Source organism: Pyrgilauda ruficollis, unplaced genomic scaffold (assembly GCF_017590135.1).
Source record: "Pyrgilauda ruficollis isolate IOZ18807 unplaced genomic scaffold, ASM1759013v1 scaffold14, whole genome shotgun sequence".
Classification (NCBI taxonomy): domain Eukaryota; kingdom Metazoa; phylum Chordata; class Aves; order Passeriformes; family Passeridae; genus Pyrgilauda; species Pyrgilauda ruficollis.
In genome coordinates, this window is record NW_024512543.1 from 3480955 (window position 1) to 3499242 (window position 18288).

The following is an 18288-nucleotide window of genomic DNA, read 5'->3' on the forward strand; positions in this document are numbered from 1 at the left end:
CCACACCTCCAGCACCGCGCCGCGCCCCCGCCGGGAGTACCTGTGGGTACGCCTGCAGCCCTCTGCTTTTTACTGCGACCTGCGTCCCTCGAAACATTCTGGAACGCGCTCCTCAATTAAGGAGCCGAGATGTGTCTGCAGAGACAGCGCAGCGCCGGCTCTCGGCAGTGACATTTGAAACACATTTTTACAACTCCCCGCCGAGGTTCATGTCATTAACCCTGGCAAGGGGCATGCAGCGATGTACACGTGGGCAGGCGCCCAGGCCTGGGAGCAGCGCGGGGCGGCGGGTCACGCCGTACCGGGGAGCCCCGGGGTCGCACCAGCGCTGCCGGCCCGGGGCGCTCCGTGGCGGCGGCGGACGAGCGCCCCGCGCGGGGCGGGCATGGCCGCATTCCCGGGACTACAGCTCCCAGCAGGCCGTGCGCGAGCAGTCCCCGGCGGCGGAAGCGCCGGGCGGGGCAGGGCCGGGGGCTGTGGGGCCATGGCGGGCCGCGGGTCCGCGTCCTCGGAGCACCTGGAGCGGCTGCACGAGATCTTCCGCGGGCTGCACGGGGACCTGCGGGGCGTCTCCGAGCGGCTGCGGGGCAGCGCGGCCGGTGAGGCGGGGAGGGGGAGTGGACGTCCCTCGGGGCACGGGCGGGGCCGCGGTCCCTCCGGCCGGAGGTGCCCCGGCGGCTGCGGGGCCGTGGCAGGAGCAGCTGGGAAGGCTGTGTCCCTTCAGGACTTTGTGTGTGTGTGTGGTGGGGGGGTTGCAGTTGTAGCGATTGGGGACGTCGCTTCTGGCAGGCGCTTGCTGGGAGGAGGCGGGTGGCTCTGCCGTGTGCTGCTTTCAGCTGCTGCCGTGTCCTGCAGCTTTGCAGGTGGCTTCACTCCCCTGGAGCTCCTCTGCTCTGGCAAATTTCATCTCCGCTGGCAAGCAGTGCCGTGCTAGGTTCACAGCATCAGTCTCCGAGGAGGAGTTGTTATTGGGATGCTGTTTCACGCTGTTTCTATTTGAACTGCAGAACAGGAGGCTCAGGGGTGACCTCCTGGCTCTCCACAACCACCTGAAAGGAGGCGGCAGCCAGGTGCGGGTCGGCCTCTTCTCCCGGGCAACCAGGGACAGGACAAGAGCCTGTCAGTCTTAAACTGCACCAGGAGAAATTAACGTTGGACATTAGGAAGAATTTCTTCGCAAAAAGGGTGGTTAGACATTGGAATGAGCTGCCCAGGGAGATGGCGGAATGACCCTCCGTGGAGGTGTTTAAGGAAAGACTGGATGTGGCACTCAGTGCCATGGTCTAGTTGACAAGGTCAGGTTGGACTCAGTGACTGACTCTCCTGTCGTGGAGAGGTCTTTTCCAGCCTAATTGAATCTGTGATTTGGGGGTTTGGGGTTCTTGTTCCCCCCTTTTTTTTAATTTGCTATGTTGGATTCACAATTAAATCTTCATTGGGAGAAATAGAAGCACTTTTTATTGTCAGAACTTCCCAGAAGCCTCTGTAGATTTGTTGGAGAATGTTTGCATTTTAAATGACCGTTTTAAAAGTCTGGTTTGTGCACTCACAAAATAGAGAAAACATATCATTCTAGCCACACTAGAATTATTAGAATTAGGTTGTATTAGAAGCACAACCTGGTTTTATGGGTGTTCTTTATACCACACCAGAGGATAAAATACTCTGACAGAACATTCCTCTGTAAGGATCTGTGCTTCTGGTTTGGTCCTTGATACTTGGAAGTGTTCTGAGAAGCAGAAAGGGAAGCGATGTGGCAAGGGGAATTTTGCGAGTGTCATTGAATGCCTCTGATTGAACCCTTCCCATGAGAAATGTAATCCATGGCTGCTCTGAGCTGCTGTGGTTCAGCTCAGATTTTGTACCCCAGTGGTGGGCAAGGGCTGTCAGCCACGTTCTGCTGTACTGTTCATTCTGCCACAATTGATCAGTTTTGTGTGAAATCATAAAGACAGTTTGTTCAGAATATACCAGTCTGCAATGGATAACACAGAGCATGAAACACTAAACGTCCTGTTTCCTACCTGGCTTTCTGTTTAATAATGAGTTAAATTCAGGGTCACAGTCCTTGTCATCAGCATTTCCAGGAAGTTTGGTACAAGAAAGGTGTTGAACTCCACAAATGACAGTTTGCAAACCTGACTTAATTTCACTGGTGGTCAACAAGGATGAAAAACTTAAAAGGAGCAATACTTTTTCTGGTAGAAATCCTTATTTTCATATAGAAATGAGAATGATCAGTTTCTTGGTGAAGTAAAACTTTGTCAGGTGTCCTTGACACTGTGGTAGTCATGTGCAATGGATTCTGAGCCATGGGCTTAAATGGAGTATTTACAGACAACTATTTTTGCAATACTTGGGATTTTTTTTCAATAGATTGCAAATAATTGCAAGTTGAATTTTCAGACATGCTAAAAAATTTTAATACAACTGTTCTATTCTTTTTTTTTTTTTTCTGCAAAAATCCTGGCACTATTTTTTGGAAGTATTTCTAAGAGAGTTTAATATTTAGTATTTTGTCTATTTGGTAGAGTCATTCTACTCTCCTAATGTTCTTCATTTGCTTCTTGTACTTAGGAGGAGGGAAGTGTGTATTTATTTTTCAAGTCATCTGATCTTGAAATATTCAGGAGGTGATAAAAGAGACCTTGGAATACTCTTTTAAGACAATTCGCATGCTCCAAAAGCAACACAGAACCTGTCGTCCTTGGGACATCTATGAGGGGAAGAGGTTTGGAAATGCTCTTTCACTCTATATAAACAAGATGACAAAGGGGAAGCAATCTGGATAAGTTTCAAATGATGTCTCTTCCTCTACATGAATTCAGTTAGCTGTACTTTCCAGCTGAATCACTTTGTAACTGATTGGAAATAAATCAGTTAAATAAATCAGCTCATCAGTTAAATCAGTTGATGAGCTGGTGGGTAATGCTGCCCTGGCACAGGCACTGCTGCAGCATTTTGGAGTTCTGTCTGTGTGCTTTGAGTTGTGGTTCAGTGCAGAGCGACACCAAGTGAATCTCTCGGTGTATTTTGGTGTTTCTGGATACCAGCCAGATCCAGTAGAACATTTTCAAGCCACATTGCTGGATTTCTTGTTGGGCTGTAATCAGAAAGGTCTCATGCTATTGCTGCTTGGCTTTCTTAAACCATTCCATGATTCTATGCTGTTTGGAAGCTGGCATTTCTTTGGCTGCAGGCTTATAAGTGCAGCATCTTATTAGTCTGCACAAGGAAATGCTGCTTTTCCAGATTTGTGATGGGTTTCCATGACTTTGAAATAGCAAAGTGGGTTTAAGTGGCACTGCTTGAATCAGATTAGTGAAATGACCTGTACAAAACAAATTACTGACTTCCAAAGGCTGTTTTTCCACAGTTCATGTCCACGGTTTCACTTGTAACCCAGCTGCACAAACAATGGCATCAGCACAAATGTATATGGTGGCAAATCGTGGAGGAAGTTGAGGAGAGTATATTTAAGAACCTCTTAAGTCAGCATTTCCCTCTGAGTAAATTGGGACGTGAAATTGCATTTCCTGATACCAGCTGATGTGTAATATATTAACAGCCATGATGTAGCTTAGTCTGTAATAATTCCGTGTGTTACGTGAGACCACAGCTACTTCTTTAGATGATGGGTTTTAGTTCTGTCTTAAGTTCTCCACAGTTCAAATTCTGGGCTTAATCTGAGTTTGAACTGAGAAGGAAAGCCTACAGCTTAGGTGTGTTGTATATGTGAGAGGAGCTATATACCAGTGTTCTGAACACACCAAATTTTTTCCTATCTTCTGTTGAGATCTCAGTGGTGTAAAAGCTACTTCTTTTGCAGAGAACTGTTCTTACCAAAAGGCATTATCAAGTGAATTTTTTTACTGCGATGATGTTTTTATAATGTTGTGTGTAATTTCGTCTTTAATCAAATTGGAGGAGTTTTACTAAGAGGGCAGTCTACATTTTCTGCTGCCTAGAATTTTTTTTAAGACTGAATAATCATACTCTTTTGAGAGAGGTGAATTAAGCTACGCGCATAGTTATCAGATTTCTGATAGAGTTCGGTTTTGTTTGCAGCACTCTACAACAGCCCTCTGGTGTTCATCTTCAGTGCTTTTGCAGATTACAGAACATGTGTTTTTGCTCAGTTGAGATAAGGAAAGTTTCGGATTTAGACTTTCATCAATGGTGGATGTTAGATATGCTATGATATGCTATGATATGATATGATATAAAAAATACATGCATTAAGGTTTTGTTTAAAACTAGAGTAATAGCAGTGAAACCCATTCTTTGGTCTCCAAAGCCCTAGGTACACAGATCTGGGTAAATTGCTGTCTCAAACACCTAAAATGTCTAGTGTTGTTGGCTGATTCCAACAATTCATGTCATTCCACAAGAGGGAAGCATTTGGCCTTTAGTCTGTGAACCTGAGATGATACCTTGGTGACATCTTTTATCTCAGAGAACTCTGGAATGCTTATCCTTTGTACTTAGGTACTTTATGACCACAGGAATGCAGAGTGCCAGATCTGCCAGGACCCTCAGGACTCACTTGAGAATGTAGATTGACCTGATGTTCTGTTCAAATCCAAATTATAGTTTCAGCCTTCAGAAACCTTGCCAAGTGTTTCCAAAAAATAAGAAATACATTTGTGAGCTCTTTACCAATGTGTCTTCTTTGCTGTTATTTCACACTAAATGTTTTTCAACATGCAATCCTGTCAGTAGACATTGAAGGACAGTAGGTCAGAAAAATATTTGGAAAATTATTTCTTTTGTCTACCAGAGGCAGTGTTCAGAATTTGGAAGAGAAATTTCTACTCTCTTGCCCCACTCCCTTGTGAAAAGTTGTCATAAGAACAAGCTGTTCCCATTTGAGATAAATTTTGACCTGGTGCTCTGCAGCCAGCCATCTGTGGCAGCTTCCTTGTTTTTAATGGATTGAGTTGGAGTTCTGTTGTCATTTCTCTATAGTTTATCTGACATACTGGTTTTACTTTCCCAGAGGAGAAGAAAAAACTGGTTCGAGAATTCGATGAGAAGCAGCGTGAAGCCAACGAGACGGTGAGTGTGAGGCTTCTAGCCTTCCTGATGGATGGAAGACTGCTGCCTTAAAGGACAGTACTTACAAATGTTACTTTTTTATGGATCCTATTCTGGAAGGCAGGAGTTTGAGTTTTTTACTGTCTGATGATTGATCTGATAGTTGTGTGTGTTAAGACTGTTGTGTATACTTATATGCATGCATAAATATAGATGCATGTTCTTATGTATTTTTTCAGGGGTTTTTGAATGCTGGGTTTTGATAACTGCCTTCACTTTGTTGAAGAAAGTAGAGGGGTGGAGGTGTAATTAAAATTGCTAGAGGTTTTAGGGCAGGAATGTAGAGAATCTGCTGTCTGGGGTTTTTTATTGCCCTACTGTCTTTTTTCATGTTGGTCTTAGCCTGTCTGATCTTTCTGTAGTAGTGTATAGGCTTGCTGGACAGCACGTGATATGGAACAGCACCAAAAAAGCCATGTGACTTGTCTTTTGAAACAAGACATTATAGATTAAGCTTTCTTTTCATATTTCAGTGTGCAGTTTGTTAGGCTGTTCTTTGGTCACAGCTGAACATGGTGCTTTATTCCCCTTACTTACTGGGGGTTATTGACTGGTACCACTAGGTGATGTATGGGATGTGGAGCTCCTACTGTGAGAGCTCATATTAGCATACAGCTTTAAGCATTTTGAATTTGTTACAGCTGTTACCAGAAGTTGATGTGAAAATTCACGCATCCAGAATCTCAGATTGTAACTCCAGTTGCCAAGCCTGGATGTTCAGAGCATGAATTTAGTGCTGTGCCTATCCATGCAATAGATCTGAATGAGGAGATGGCTGAGGTACTCAACATCTTGTTTACCTCAATCTTCAGTAGTAGCCTCTTTTCCTAATCTCTTTGGTTAGTGGACTGCCATGCCAGGACCATGGGAGCAAATTCCTTCCTTTAGGGGATGACCAGGTTCATGACCACATGAGAAACCTGAACATACATACATCTATGGGACCTGATGAGATGCATCCCAGAGTCCTGAGGGAATTGGCTGAGGTAGTTGCTAAGCCACTGTTCATGGCATGTAAAAAAGTCATAACAGTCAGGTGAAGTCCAAGGTGATGCCCCACCCTGGCATCAGGATGATGTCCCTGGATGCCGCATCCCTGGAAGTATTCAAGGACATTATTCAACCTGGTCTAGTGGAAGGTGTCCTTACCCATGGCAGGGGTGTTGGAACGAGGTGGTCTTCAAGGTCTCTTCCAAACCAAACCATCCTATGATTCTGTCTCTGTTGCACAGATGTAATAGAAAGCTGATACCCATCCTATAAATGCTTAAACTATAAGAAAGTGAGAATTGCAAATTTTGAAATTTAGAGTTATACATTATGGAAAAAATTTTTTTTTTTTTTTTACTGCAGTGTTCTGTATCTGAAAATGCACATGGGCTGAACAGCATTGGGTAGTGTGGTGTACTCCATACTAGATGGGGTGTGGGGTTTAGGGTTGTCCCCCTCAGCCCATCCACCATAAACATGTGTAATCCCTTCATCTGGTGCTGAGTTTTGAGTATGGCTGCTGCTAAGAATAGATTTGGTGCTTTAAGGAATAAACATGCTTTCTTTTGTTAAAGCTGCGGGAAATGGAGGAAGAGCTGAAGTACGCTCCTGTGCCTTTCCGCAACCAAATGATGAGCAAAATCCGAGCCTACAGGAGAGACCTGTCCATGTTCCAGAGGGAGATGAGAAGCACAGATTTGGGGTTGGGCCGTGGAAACCAAGGCGATACAAAATATGGAATCTTTGCCACAGAAAATGAACAGAGTGTAAGGATTAGATGTCAACTTTATTTAACTGTGCTGTGATTGTGCAAAAGCAGTATCGCAGATGCGTTGTTTACAGTGTTTCTACTTTAATCCATCTCTATGCTTTTATAACTCCTTGTATATCTCTCTGCATGTAACTTGAATATCTTAGAGAGGAGAAAGAACACCTGGAACTCAGAGGAGAGCTTTTCTGTTCTAAAAGAAAGATAGGAATGTAATCAAAATGGAACTCCTTGAAAGCCATGTGGTTAGTAATTTGCGCAACATTCTGTACCGAAACTCTTTGTTTAATCATTCCACAGGTTTCCCTTCCTACAGAAGGGAAAACACAGAAGTGATGCTACTTAATGAAAAAAAGGTTAACTCACCTAGTTCTAATCTCCAAAACTAGTAAAGTGTGAATCATGCATTGTGTAGGTTCTTTGGTAGAATTATCTTTTAAGCAATCGTAGTGTAAATAATTTCAAGAAAATATAAGGATTTTTCCTCTAGCACTTTTTTCACCATGGTTTTGCTGCTACAATGCAAAAAGTACACCAATTTCTTGTTTACCAGATAGGCTTAGACATATCTGAGCTAGTGAGACTGAATCTCCTTATTGTCTTCAAAGTGCTGTCATCTGTACAGAAAGTTCATGGAGGTGGGCTTTTCATTTTTCTGCCTTAGATGAGGCCAGTTTTGAGGGGGGTTTTTTGCTTAGTATTTCCTTCTTCTGTAGGTTGGGAAATTTTTGCATTTCATTCCTCTTGACTGATTACTCTAAAACCTGAGAGCAGGGTGATAGATTAGACTTTCTGAAGCTTAAGAAAACACTTTATTTTGAGCTACCTTCTGACCCCAAGGTCAGCAAACATTCCTTATCCTCTAGCCCAGGCTACTGGCATGAAAAGAGGATCTTTGTTACTTAGCAGTCCATCTGTTAGTGTTGTTTGTTCCTAATCCTTTTGACTGTAAACTCTTAAAGATTTCCCTGGCAACCAGCTATGAAGTCAAAAATAAGGCTGACTTTAGATGTGAATGGAAGTAAAGGTTAGCATCTGGAAAAGAAAGGTAATATTTTCATGTAATGTTCTTTGATGGAAAAGTAAATTGCTACAAAGACAGTTTTTTGGAACTGTTTTAACTCTTCAGTGCTGTATCCTTTTTAGATTTGGTCATAATCTTACAAGGTGAACAAGGCTCAGCAGAAATTAACTGGGTTGCATCAGTTAACATAAGAAGTATGTACAGCTAATACAGATGGATGGCCTGTGGAGTCACATTCTAACTTTTTAGTGTCACAAGCCTAATACTTCTGTCTTTGTGCTTAATAGTTAAGCATCCATTATTTTTCAGACTAACCTGCAGTCACAGAGGGTGCTGCTTCTCCAGGGCACAGACAGTCTGAACCGAGCCAGCGAGAGCATCGAGCGCTCGCACCGAATCGCTGCTGAAACCGACCAGATTGGCACGGATATCATCGAGGAGCTCGGGGAGCAGCGGGAGCAGCTGGAGCGCACCAAGAGCAGGGTACGCAGGAAACTGGGCATTGCTTTGAAACAATCTGATGTTACTTAGTGGGAACTGTATGCCAGTAATTACTCTCAGGGACCTTCCTAGGCATAGTCATCCAATTGGATATCTCTACAGACCAAATTCAGGCTGCCACATTTCGGTATGTTCTCTTAAAAGAAAAATAATTACTGTAGAAGGGTCCAAAGCATGATGGCCAAATGTCTGCTGCTGTATCTGTGCAAGATGGAATATTAGATCTATAGATTTGCTAGAAAAAAATAGCATTACTGAAAAAGCTACAAATTAGAAAATTGTTAAGGAGTTGCCTTGTTACTAGGTTACTAGTTAAATTTAAGATTTTGGAAGCAGTTAGCAAGTTTTTTAATGAAATTAAATTTAGTAGAACACTAATTACTTAATTACTAGCTTTCCAATATTTGCAGGGAGGGATAAAATGTCAGAGAAGTTGTCTATTCCTCATCTTTGGTTCAACAAGCTCTACTTCTGCTGTGAAAGCTTCAAAAACTAGTTCACTTGTTTGCACACATATGCAAACATGACAATTTTATTTTTGAACTAACAAACTGTGTGTGTGCAAGGGATCCCGAGTGCAAAGCTTTTAGGTGGATGACTTCAGGGGACACTGAGTTTGGCAAATAAGCCCACTCAGACAAAACATAAAGCATACCCCTGCTTTTGGGAGTTCTTTCTACTCATTGCAACAAAGCCTGTAGCTTTTTCATTTAAGTAGTTCTGTAATTTCAGTCAGAATTTGATTTGTCGTGTTCCAAAATTTGGGTTAGAAAGTAGGATATGAAATTGATCTTAAGATTTGTAGGTATAGTTTTTGTCCGTTAGCTAATAAAAAACATTGCAGTCCTTCAGGCATCACAGTCTCCCAACAGATCGCTCACATAAGCATAGAATTGTTTAGGTTGGAAAAGGCCTTAAAAATCATTGAGTCCAACTGTTAACCCATCACTGCTGTGTTCATCACTAAACAACGTCTGTGACTTCTATTGTGAGCCTCTTAGGCAATGAATTGTGGAATTGTGTGAACCACACATTCCAACTGGAAGCAGACTTTCTTCTTACTTGTTCTTTCATAATGAAGATTGGAAATTACTAAGCTCCCAGTGGTCTTAATAGTTTTCTTCCCAGCTTTGTCCATCTCAGTGCAAAGAAACATACAAGGAATTTTGCAGTTGAGGGCAATATGTTAAACTGCAGAGGAATCGTGCAGGCTGGTGTCTGTGATGTAAGTGACCTGGCTTACCCTTCACTTCCCTAGAATGTTTGGAAGTGGAATAGTGAAATCTTACCTGGAGACCAGTGGCTATGCAGCATGAATTGTGTCTGTGAAGCAACAGCTTTTTTAGTTGTCTATAACCTCACGTCATTGCATGTTTCTTAATAGCTGACTGGGTGTGCTGGGCAGTTCATTTCTGGACAATACAAAGCTGAAATGGATTATCCATTAACAGCTCAGAGCTTGTACCCACTGGGTCACTTAGACCTCTGGGTGCAACAGAGTTCTCTCTGTGATAGAACTTGAGCAGCATTTCAAACACTTTGATAGGCACTGGGGTGAACACCTCAGTATGACTTTCTTCTGGTGTTAACAGAAATAAAACTTAATGAAAGAAGTTAATACTTCTTTTCTGATATTTGTATATTAATTAAAGAGGCAGAAAGTGGTCTCAAATTGCATATCTTTGTATGTATCTTAAGGGAAAGTATACAGAAAAGTCTTTATTTCTCCTTAGAAAAGAGGCAATGCTTCCAGCTGCTGTTGTGGGTGGAAAACAATGTTGTGTCTCAGTTTTGAGAGGACATGGTCATCCTTGGTTCTGTAATTCATTGCAGCATTTCAACACCAGCTGCTTTTGTGTGCATCTTTCCAGAGTTGATGTGTGCTTGTTTAACTGACAAGTAACTTCTGTCTCTCCTCAGTTGGTGAATACAAGTGAGAACTTGAGCAAGAGTCGCAAGATTCTACGCTCCATGTCTCGGAGGTGAGTGGTGTGGCTGACAGCAGCATGGGGCATTGGTGCCTGCTGGATGTAATAGAAATCCTGGGGAAAAACAGAATGTCAGCTGGGACTGCAGGCAGGTTTTAGGAAATGTGTAAACAGAACGTGTGCCCACATGCAGATGCTAATTTGTGTGTTTTCCTCGCTGGTAATTGCTTAATGGAGTAAAAGGCTGAACAGCACTGAATGTGTGATGTTTGGTCAGGATGATGTGGGGTCTTTAACTATCCAAACCATGGTGAGGACAGAAGCAAGTTACCGTGACTTGCTCATGGTGCCTTCAGATGCCACTCATTCAGGCTGGGAAAAGCTGTGCCATAAATCACTGCAGCATTGGGCTGTTTAGCCCATACCAATGCCCTAGAGCAGTTAGTCAGTCCTAGGCTGGCCCATGAGACACTCTGAGTCAGAGCATGTACTATTTTGATGGCTAAAACCTTGGCTTCTTAAGTGGATTTGCATTTTAGCTATATTGTTTAATTAGCCTTAAAAACCCAGTTCATAGATTGTATTCCCAGCAGCTACTTATCTCCTCACAACCTTTCCTTTATACCCATTGCTAAAGGAAGTTGTGGTAACTGTTTACTTTTCAGTAGTAAAAGTACTTTATTATTTTGAGATGTTAGTTTTCCTTCAGCAACACACTTCCAAGTAAAAGCACCACAAAGAGGGTTTTTTAGCAGAGGACTTCAGGTATTGTTTTCCTCTTTGCTTGACTGAAGGAGTAGGCACATACAGAGCAATAATCTGCCTTCTGTGGGACAGGTGAAGAGGAACAGAACTGCTACTGCTGAAATGGGAGATTCAGGCAGAATTTCCAGGAAAACACGAGTAGTGAACTATTGAGTTTGGCCCGTTCTGCTTGTTAAGAGCTTTTTGAAAAGCACAGTGTTGGTCTCGCTGAAACAGGGAAGGGAAGATGGTGATCTGAATCTAGAATCTGCTTTCATAAACAAGCTAGAATAAAACCAAACTTGAGTTTTTATTTTTTAACTCTAGAGTAACCACAAATAAGTTGCTGCTGTCAATTATCATCATCCTGGAACTGGCCATCCTAGGAGGTGTGGTCTACTTCAAGTTCTTTCGCAAGAAATGAACCTTCATGACCAAGATGAGCTTTTCCACTGATGAGGAATAGGATGGGCTATCTGCTCCCTTTGGCTGTCTGAGGGTTGAACTGAGTCATGAGACAGCACATTCAGCTGAAACTGTACTGACACTTGAAAGACAGAGAATGGGAGTAAAAAGAAACAGGCTTGAACTACTGGTAAGATTAATAAGAAGGTAATAAATATTTTATTGTCTCATTTTGTATATACTTAACTAAATGAATAAATCTTGCTATGTAATAAAGTAGCCACTGATCAATGGAAAAGCTAGTTTATTTAAAAATTGAGACGTTAACAGTATTTGCCAAGTGTTGACAATCTGTCCACTCAAGTGCCTCAGCAGAGCTCTGTAGTGTCCAATAGATCCAACATGGGTTCTTAAATCCTCACTTGCTCTTCACTGTCAGATTCATCTGGAGAGCTGGGTGTTGGGAGTCCATCAAAAGCGATGTGTGCTCCTTCCCTTGTCTGCCCAAAGCACGTTGCTATCACATCGACTGCAAGGCGAGCAGTTGCTTTCACTGCCTCTTGAGAAGCTCCGAGCAGTGGATTGACTTCAACCATGTCTACAGCTGAAAGCATTCCTGTGAAAATGATTTGCAGCTCTGTTACTCTGACAAAGGGTACAGTCTTCTGCACGCTGTTGTTCACAGCCTTTTGTTCATTGTAGCAAGTCTGGTATTTGGGTTTGTGACCTGCTCTACCCCCTTAGACAAGTAAGATTGGCACTCAAGGGATGAAGTTTGTTCTCAGATGCAAATTTGTGTTTTTAATTTGGTTCTTTCTTGTATCATCACTACCTCACTCATTTGTGCTTTCAGCATTCAGGAAAAACGTTTGATGTTCCATACACATTTATGAGAGGAACATTTTTTCTCCCAGTCCAAAAATGAGGGGTTATAAAAGAGTCTCACTTTGTATTCTTTTGCCATCTTGTTCATGAATCTATAGACTATTGTCTGTTTGGGATTTTTTTAACCTTCTTTTACTGCAAATAATATTGTTTAAACATATCAAATAAAAACTTGATGGTAATAAGATGAGAAGTCCTCATATACTGAATAAACTGCAGTATATTTTATGAAAGCTTGATTTGTTAATCTTGAATCCTAGAATGGAACTTCAGACTATTTAAGATTGTTTGCACCCATTTTTGTATTCCAGATGCCCATTTTCACATCTCTCCTCATGTGCTTAGGATTAGGGAACAGTATTACACATTTTTGACATTAGCTGTTAACATACTGTGTATGTTCTTTTGCTAAGCTGAAGTTGTTGATGGTTAAGATGCTTCCAACACCAAGGGAATTGCCCAATCCCAGGACTTCTTTTTCCCTTACTGAAGGCTGAATTGACTTCGCAGGCACCTTTGCTTTGACTACACTTACTACCTATTTATACCAGAAAAACATAACCAGTATGAGCCCTGGGTAGTTTGTCCTGTCCTTGCTTAGCCCCGTACTGCTGGTCAGTTCCTACCTGTGTTGTGTATTTCCTCTGTGATGTACATTCCTTCTCTGTAAGTTAATCCACCTAGAACAGGAGTCCCCGTTGCTGGAGCCAGTGAGGGATCAAAAGCATCAATGTCAAAACTTAGGTGAATTGGTCTCTGTCTCCTGAGACAGAATAAAACAAGAAAAGCAATCTTAGAGTCTTAAATTTTTTTCTATGCGCATTTCTTACTGTCTAGGCTAATCAGAAAAGTACCATCAAGCTCCTTGAGCAATGTCTCATATACATTATAAAAGCATCTACTCAGCGAGGATTTGGTTGAAGATAAGTACTTTTGTTCAAACCATCTTAACTGGTATTTGTCATCTTAGTGGATTGATGTAGAGAAGTGTATGATACAATCCAGCCTTTTCTCCTTTTGTACAGAAAGCCAGGGTGAAGGCTGAAACACTGATGTGCATGGCAGCTAGGATGGAGGAAGCACCGAGCTCAAGGATTTACTGACAGCTCATCAAGATGAGCATTTTTCAGGTCAATACTTAAAGGCTGTGTCCAATCCCTGCCATGTAGCCTAACTGCTGAAGTAGTAAAGGATGATCTCAAACCTAAAATGTTAGTTACTTACTGTATCATCTACCAGCTGATGACAGCTTAATAAACTGGACCCCACTTGTCACTCACATGAATTATTTAAGTGGCAGACTCCATACTTCCAACTTACTGCAGATGCTCAGTAAGGAGAAGCATCTGGATTACCATCTTCTTTACTTGGCACAGCTGCAGCTAGGAAGGGTGAATATACCTTTAGAAAACAGCAGCATGCAGCTCCTGTTCTAACCTGTGGGAGAGGTTACCCTTTCTAAGTGACCCTCTCCCAGCTCCTAGCATGATTTCCTCTCTGACCTCATTCCCTAAACTTGAACAAGGGTGACAAAGGTGGCAGTAGTGAACTGCAGTAAGGGAGTGGTTAAAGTGAACTTCACCAGCTGCACTGGCACTGGCAGCTGCCATCAGGACATTGTGTGTGAGCAGTCCAAGGAGGAAGCCATCGAATGCTTCCACTTCCCATACCAACAGCTCATTTCAAGTTACTGTCAAACTTGCTGTATGTATTTTTAAAAGTATAATGTGTATCCTGCGCTCTGAGTTGATTCGAACATCTTATCAAGCTGCAGAAAATGCAGAATTACTTAACAGAACCAAGCAGTATAAAACAGAGCCACAGCTGTAGTGAGCTGTAACCTGTCTCAGTCATCTGCAAACACTGTGAAATGGCTCCAGTGCTGAGACTTCCCTATGTACTGGACTCTGTCACAGTTCTGTACGGCCGCCTTACATCAAGTGACCTTCACTTAATAACTTTCAGGAAAGCAGATGTTCAACAAGAGCAGTTTAAATCAGATAATAGTCGTTACCTGCCCATCAGTCGTTCAAAGGTTCTTTCCATAACTTTCTGTATTCCAAGGCGATCGATATCCCTCATGGAAAAATACTGGATGTCAAAGTTTTTCAAAATATAGCTGTGAAAATAATTTTTTAAATTAAACAATCATTATTGGTCTAAGATGAAATCTAGCAACTCTTACGGGTGTGATGTCAAGCTTATTATTTCAGCCTTTACAAAAATAGTTTAATCTAAATGAACTTACTATTCAGCAGGATCCAAATCCCTCAAACCAATGTACACAATATCAGATGCTGAAAGGCAGGGCTTTAGCCAGGAAAAGCCAGGAAGCTGTGGTACCTGCAGGCAAAGGTTTGGTATTAGGTCAGTTAAATGACATACTTCACAAAATGCTATTCAATGCCTCCCTGAAAACTTTGTATTGATTTATGGCATCCTTTCTTTCTCTAAATAGAGGAACTTCTGCTCTTGAGGGTTTGGCTTTATGTAATCAGTCCTTACCTTCATTCCTATGTTCAACTCAGGTAAAGTGATATGACTGTAGCTTATTATTTATATGAGTTGAATGTTAATGGATGAAGTTTTTAACTCTTCTCCATTTTCCAGTTTGAAGAGGAGAAGGACTAAAAAGCCTGAATCCACAAGCAATAGGTAATTTGCATCAGTGAGTGTAAGGAGGAGTGCTGAATGGATACCCAGATGTAGATCACTTACACAGGGCACTTGATGGTGATGCTCTGTGACCTACCCAGTACATTATGCTTAAGTGGAAGAACGAAAACCAAGGCAGCCGTGTCTTTTCAGGAGAACTACCAAAGTCATGCAAACTTACAAAAACAGTATTAAAGATGGAAAAATTCAAAGTGGGAAGTTGAAAAAAAGAAAAAAGAGGGGGGAAAAGCAGGGCAAGAAGTTGGACCTCCATAGCGGGCTACATTGTGCTGGATTTTGATGTAGAATTGAATTTTTCAGCTTTGGTAATTTAGTAGTCATGGTATGGAATTATAAAACCTTTCAGTTAGTAATACCTCCTAATTTTAAGAGTGATTTAAATTAAGTTAAATTTCTCTTCTTCTCCTAGCTCTGAAAATGGCTACAGCCAACACATCTGTCAAGCAGCTAGAAGGTTTTGTTTCCCTCTTAGACTTCTCAATTACTAATTATTCTAATTACAATACTGGATGTTTTTAAAGATGAACACACCCATAGCTATATTTAATTACATTGGGTTAAATTAGCACAGATTATAAAGTATTTGCTACTCTAAGACAATGACCTGAAACTTCTCCAGTCATAAATTCAGAAGAGGGATAAATGAATTGGAGATCACTAGGAAAAATAAATTCAGGTTTCAAAAATTAATTATGCAAAATTCATCATCACCAGATCATAAACTGAGCATAGTAATGGTAACATTGTCAGATACTCTCTAGTATTAATGATTTAATACTGCAATTATTAAGTAGATTTAATACTGCAATTTCAATTACACCTCTTTGTTTGTAAATAAATAAAATTGAATGTATTAACTGCCTTTGACAGGGTCTTTGCTTTGTTACAATGGGAAAAGAGTTGTTGATAGTAAAGCCAGAGGTGCAGGCATTTTCATGGGAAGGTGTTAATAGCAGTTTGTGAGCTTGGATGATTCCAGGAGTCCTGAAGCAGTCAGGAAAGGAGGATGATGATTTTTTTTGTCCCATTATTGACTCAGCTGCTGTACTGGATGAGAGTAAGAGGGTGAGTCATATGCACTTCTGCACATATAATGGTTTGCTCCTGAGAGTCAGAGGGGTATTAGCTGGACAAACCACTGTCAAAGGCATATTCTGCTACTGCTGAAGAGCTGTTTAAAAATTCATAGTTGTAGAAGCCTCGTGGTACCAGCAGGACTGATGTTAGTTTTCCCCCCTCTAAACAGGAATACAGTAGGGTAAGAAAGCCCCCCCGAGTGAGTGCACACGCCTGTTTGTGCACCTGCACAGCCAGGCCTTGTCTGAGCTGCTTCTGCACAGGCATCCGGGCTGCTGGAGTTCAGGTGGGCTTGTGACAAGACCCCATAACCAGCACCATGCCTGAGTAGCTTGCCCCTAAGCATAGCCTAATCTTATTCTTTCTTCACTACTGCTGCTCGCAAGAAAGGCCTGCTCCCCCACTGACCCCAGAAGGCTTACAGGTATTTTTTTAGCATGTCAAAAAAAATCCCACCATAGACCCACTGATAAAACAAAAAGCACGATACAACAATCCCAATAAGTGTAAAAAATTACTGCTTTTCTATGCTGCTCAAGAACTGGAACCCAGCAGACCAATATCTCATTCCTCAGCTATCACAGAACTTTTAGTTTTGTTCTGTTTCCCCCAAGCCATAAACTGTTCACCTTAAGTAAGCTCTAAAATTCACAAAATTTTCTCTTTCTCTACTTATCTCCCTTGAGAAAGTATGTACAGGTGTCAAAAAGGAAAAAAATATCACCCCCTTTAACTTATGGGCAAAAAAGTAGAAATACAGTAACCTTTTATATTCACCTTTTCATGTTCAGGGGGTGTTCCAAAAAGTCCTATTAGTTTTGCATTACTTTGGGAATTCCAACCTATTTGTAGAGACCACATCAGAATGACTAGAAAGAGTGAGTATCTAAAACACCAGATGATTCTACTGACTTACGGAAATAATTCAAATAATTCAAAAGAATTTGCAGGAGAAAAAGCAGAAGAGCTTTATGAGAGGACTGCAGTGTTGTCCTGAACTGACGCATTGCTATCTTCAGTAGCCATACAGATTTAAACATGCTTATTCTTGCTTGGAAAGGATATACTTCCAGCAACACAGCACCCCCAATTTGTCAAGAGAAACGAGAAAATTAGGAGCAAACACTAGCAATGCAGAATGCCAAAGTAATGCAGTCAGGTTTTCTGCAGCTCCAGCATCCATTCTCAAGATGCAATTGCTGATCCTGCTCTCACTCTCCAGCCTAAGCTTCAGCAGAAGCAGATTGTTGTATCAAAGTTCTGCTGCAGAGGTCTCGGCTGTTCACTGCACAGGTGCTGCAGTCCCTGACACAGCCCACAGCCAAGCCAGGCAGGTACCTCGGCCTTAGGTCAGCCTACTGTTCAGCATCTTGACAGCAGCAAAAACGGGCCACGCACATTCCACGTGCCCCAGGAAACAGCTCTCTCTCTTTAAAAGCTCACTGCAAGCAGTTCCAGCTGTTTTGATTTGTAATATTTACAGTGGAGCCAACACCAGAGCAGCCAGTTAGGAGAGATCATAGAGGAACAGCCCCTGTCAAGCCCCAAGGTTGTCAAAACATGGAAGAGCCAAACTAAGCAGAAGCAGCATGTGAGGTATGCAGGAACCAGCTGTTCTGGAGGTGAGCTCAGCTGGGCTCTCACAGGCTGGGCTCAGGGGAGGTTCCTGCTCAGCTGGCAGCAGTGCTGCCATTGCCCAGCCTCAGCAACAACGTTGCTCAATGACTCAGGAGCAGCACCACAGTCAGCTGCTGTGTGCAGCTCGCTGTGCAGCCCACAAGGGTGCAAACAGAAAGAAAAGCTTTTTCTCACTGGTGTGTCTAAGCATGTCTGTATCTGGGTTTACACGTGTTTGTGGCACCTGTGTACACAGCAATACATATTTTTCCTTGTACTCTGATAGAAAAGATCTGCATTTGCAGCAGGTAAGAAAGAACCTCACATCAGCAATGGTGCAATGCTCTGAGGTTGTCATGTAGGATAACTACAATCAGGATACTCACTTTATCTTGAAGCTCCCTTAGGAGAAATGAGACAGGCTGTCCATGGAGGCTTCCAGACTGAGTTGTGAGAGGCGTGTTGATATCAGCGTGTGCATCCACCCAGACCACCCCGAGGTGTGGGCACTGCCGTGCGTGGCCACTGACAGAACCAAGTGCCAAGCTGGAAGTACAGTAACAGTCTTTAGTCAC

General features: G+C 42.3%; 2 protein-coding genes across 2 annotated transcripts in view; one reads left to right on the forward strand and one right to left on the reverse strand.

Moving 5' to 3' along the window:
- The first annotated feature begins 70 nt into the window (after positions 1-70).
- Positions 71-11756, forward strand: VTI1B (vesicle transport through interaction with t-SNAREs 1B). Its single transcript, XM_041460140.1, has 6 exons — positions 71-599; positions 5000-5058; positions 6663-6854; positions 8190-8363; positions 10302-10363; positions 11381-11756. Exons 1-6 carry the CDS (start codon positions 242-244, stop codon positions 11475-11477), a joined length of 942 nt encoding a protein of 313 aa, XP_041316074.1. The 5' UTR covers positions 71-241; the 3' UTR covers positions 11478-11756.
- Positions 11751-18288, reverse strand: part of ARG2 (arginase 2) — a 21354-nt gene continuing 14816 nt past the window's right edge. The window contains exons 4-8 of the mRNA XM_041460138.1: positions 18100-18259; positions 14592-14686; positions 14358-14462; positions 12970-13106; positions 11751-12074 (exon numbers count right to left, since the gene is read on the reverse strand). Of these exons, the coding sequence (XP_041316072.1) occupies positions 11869-12074; positions 12970-13106; positions 14358-14462; positions 14592-14686; positions 18100-18259 (703 nt within the window). The 3' untranslated portion in view covers positions 11751-11868. The remainder of the gene's footprint in view (positions 12075-12969; positions 13107-14357; positions 14463-14591; positions 14687-18099; positions 18260-18288) is intronic.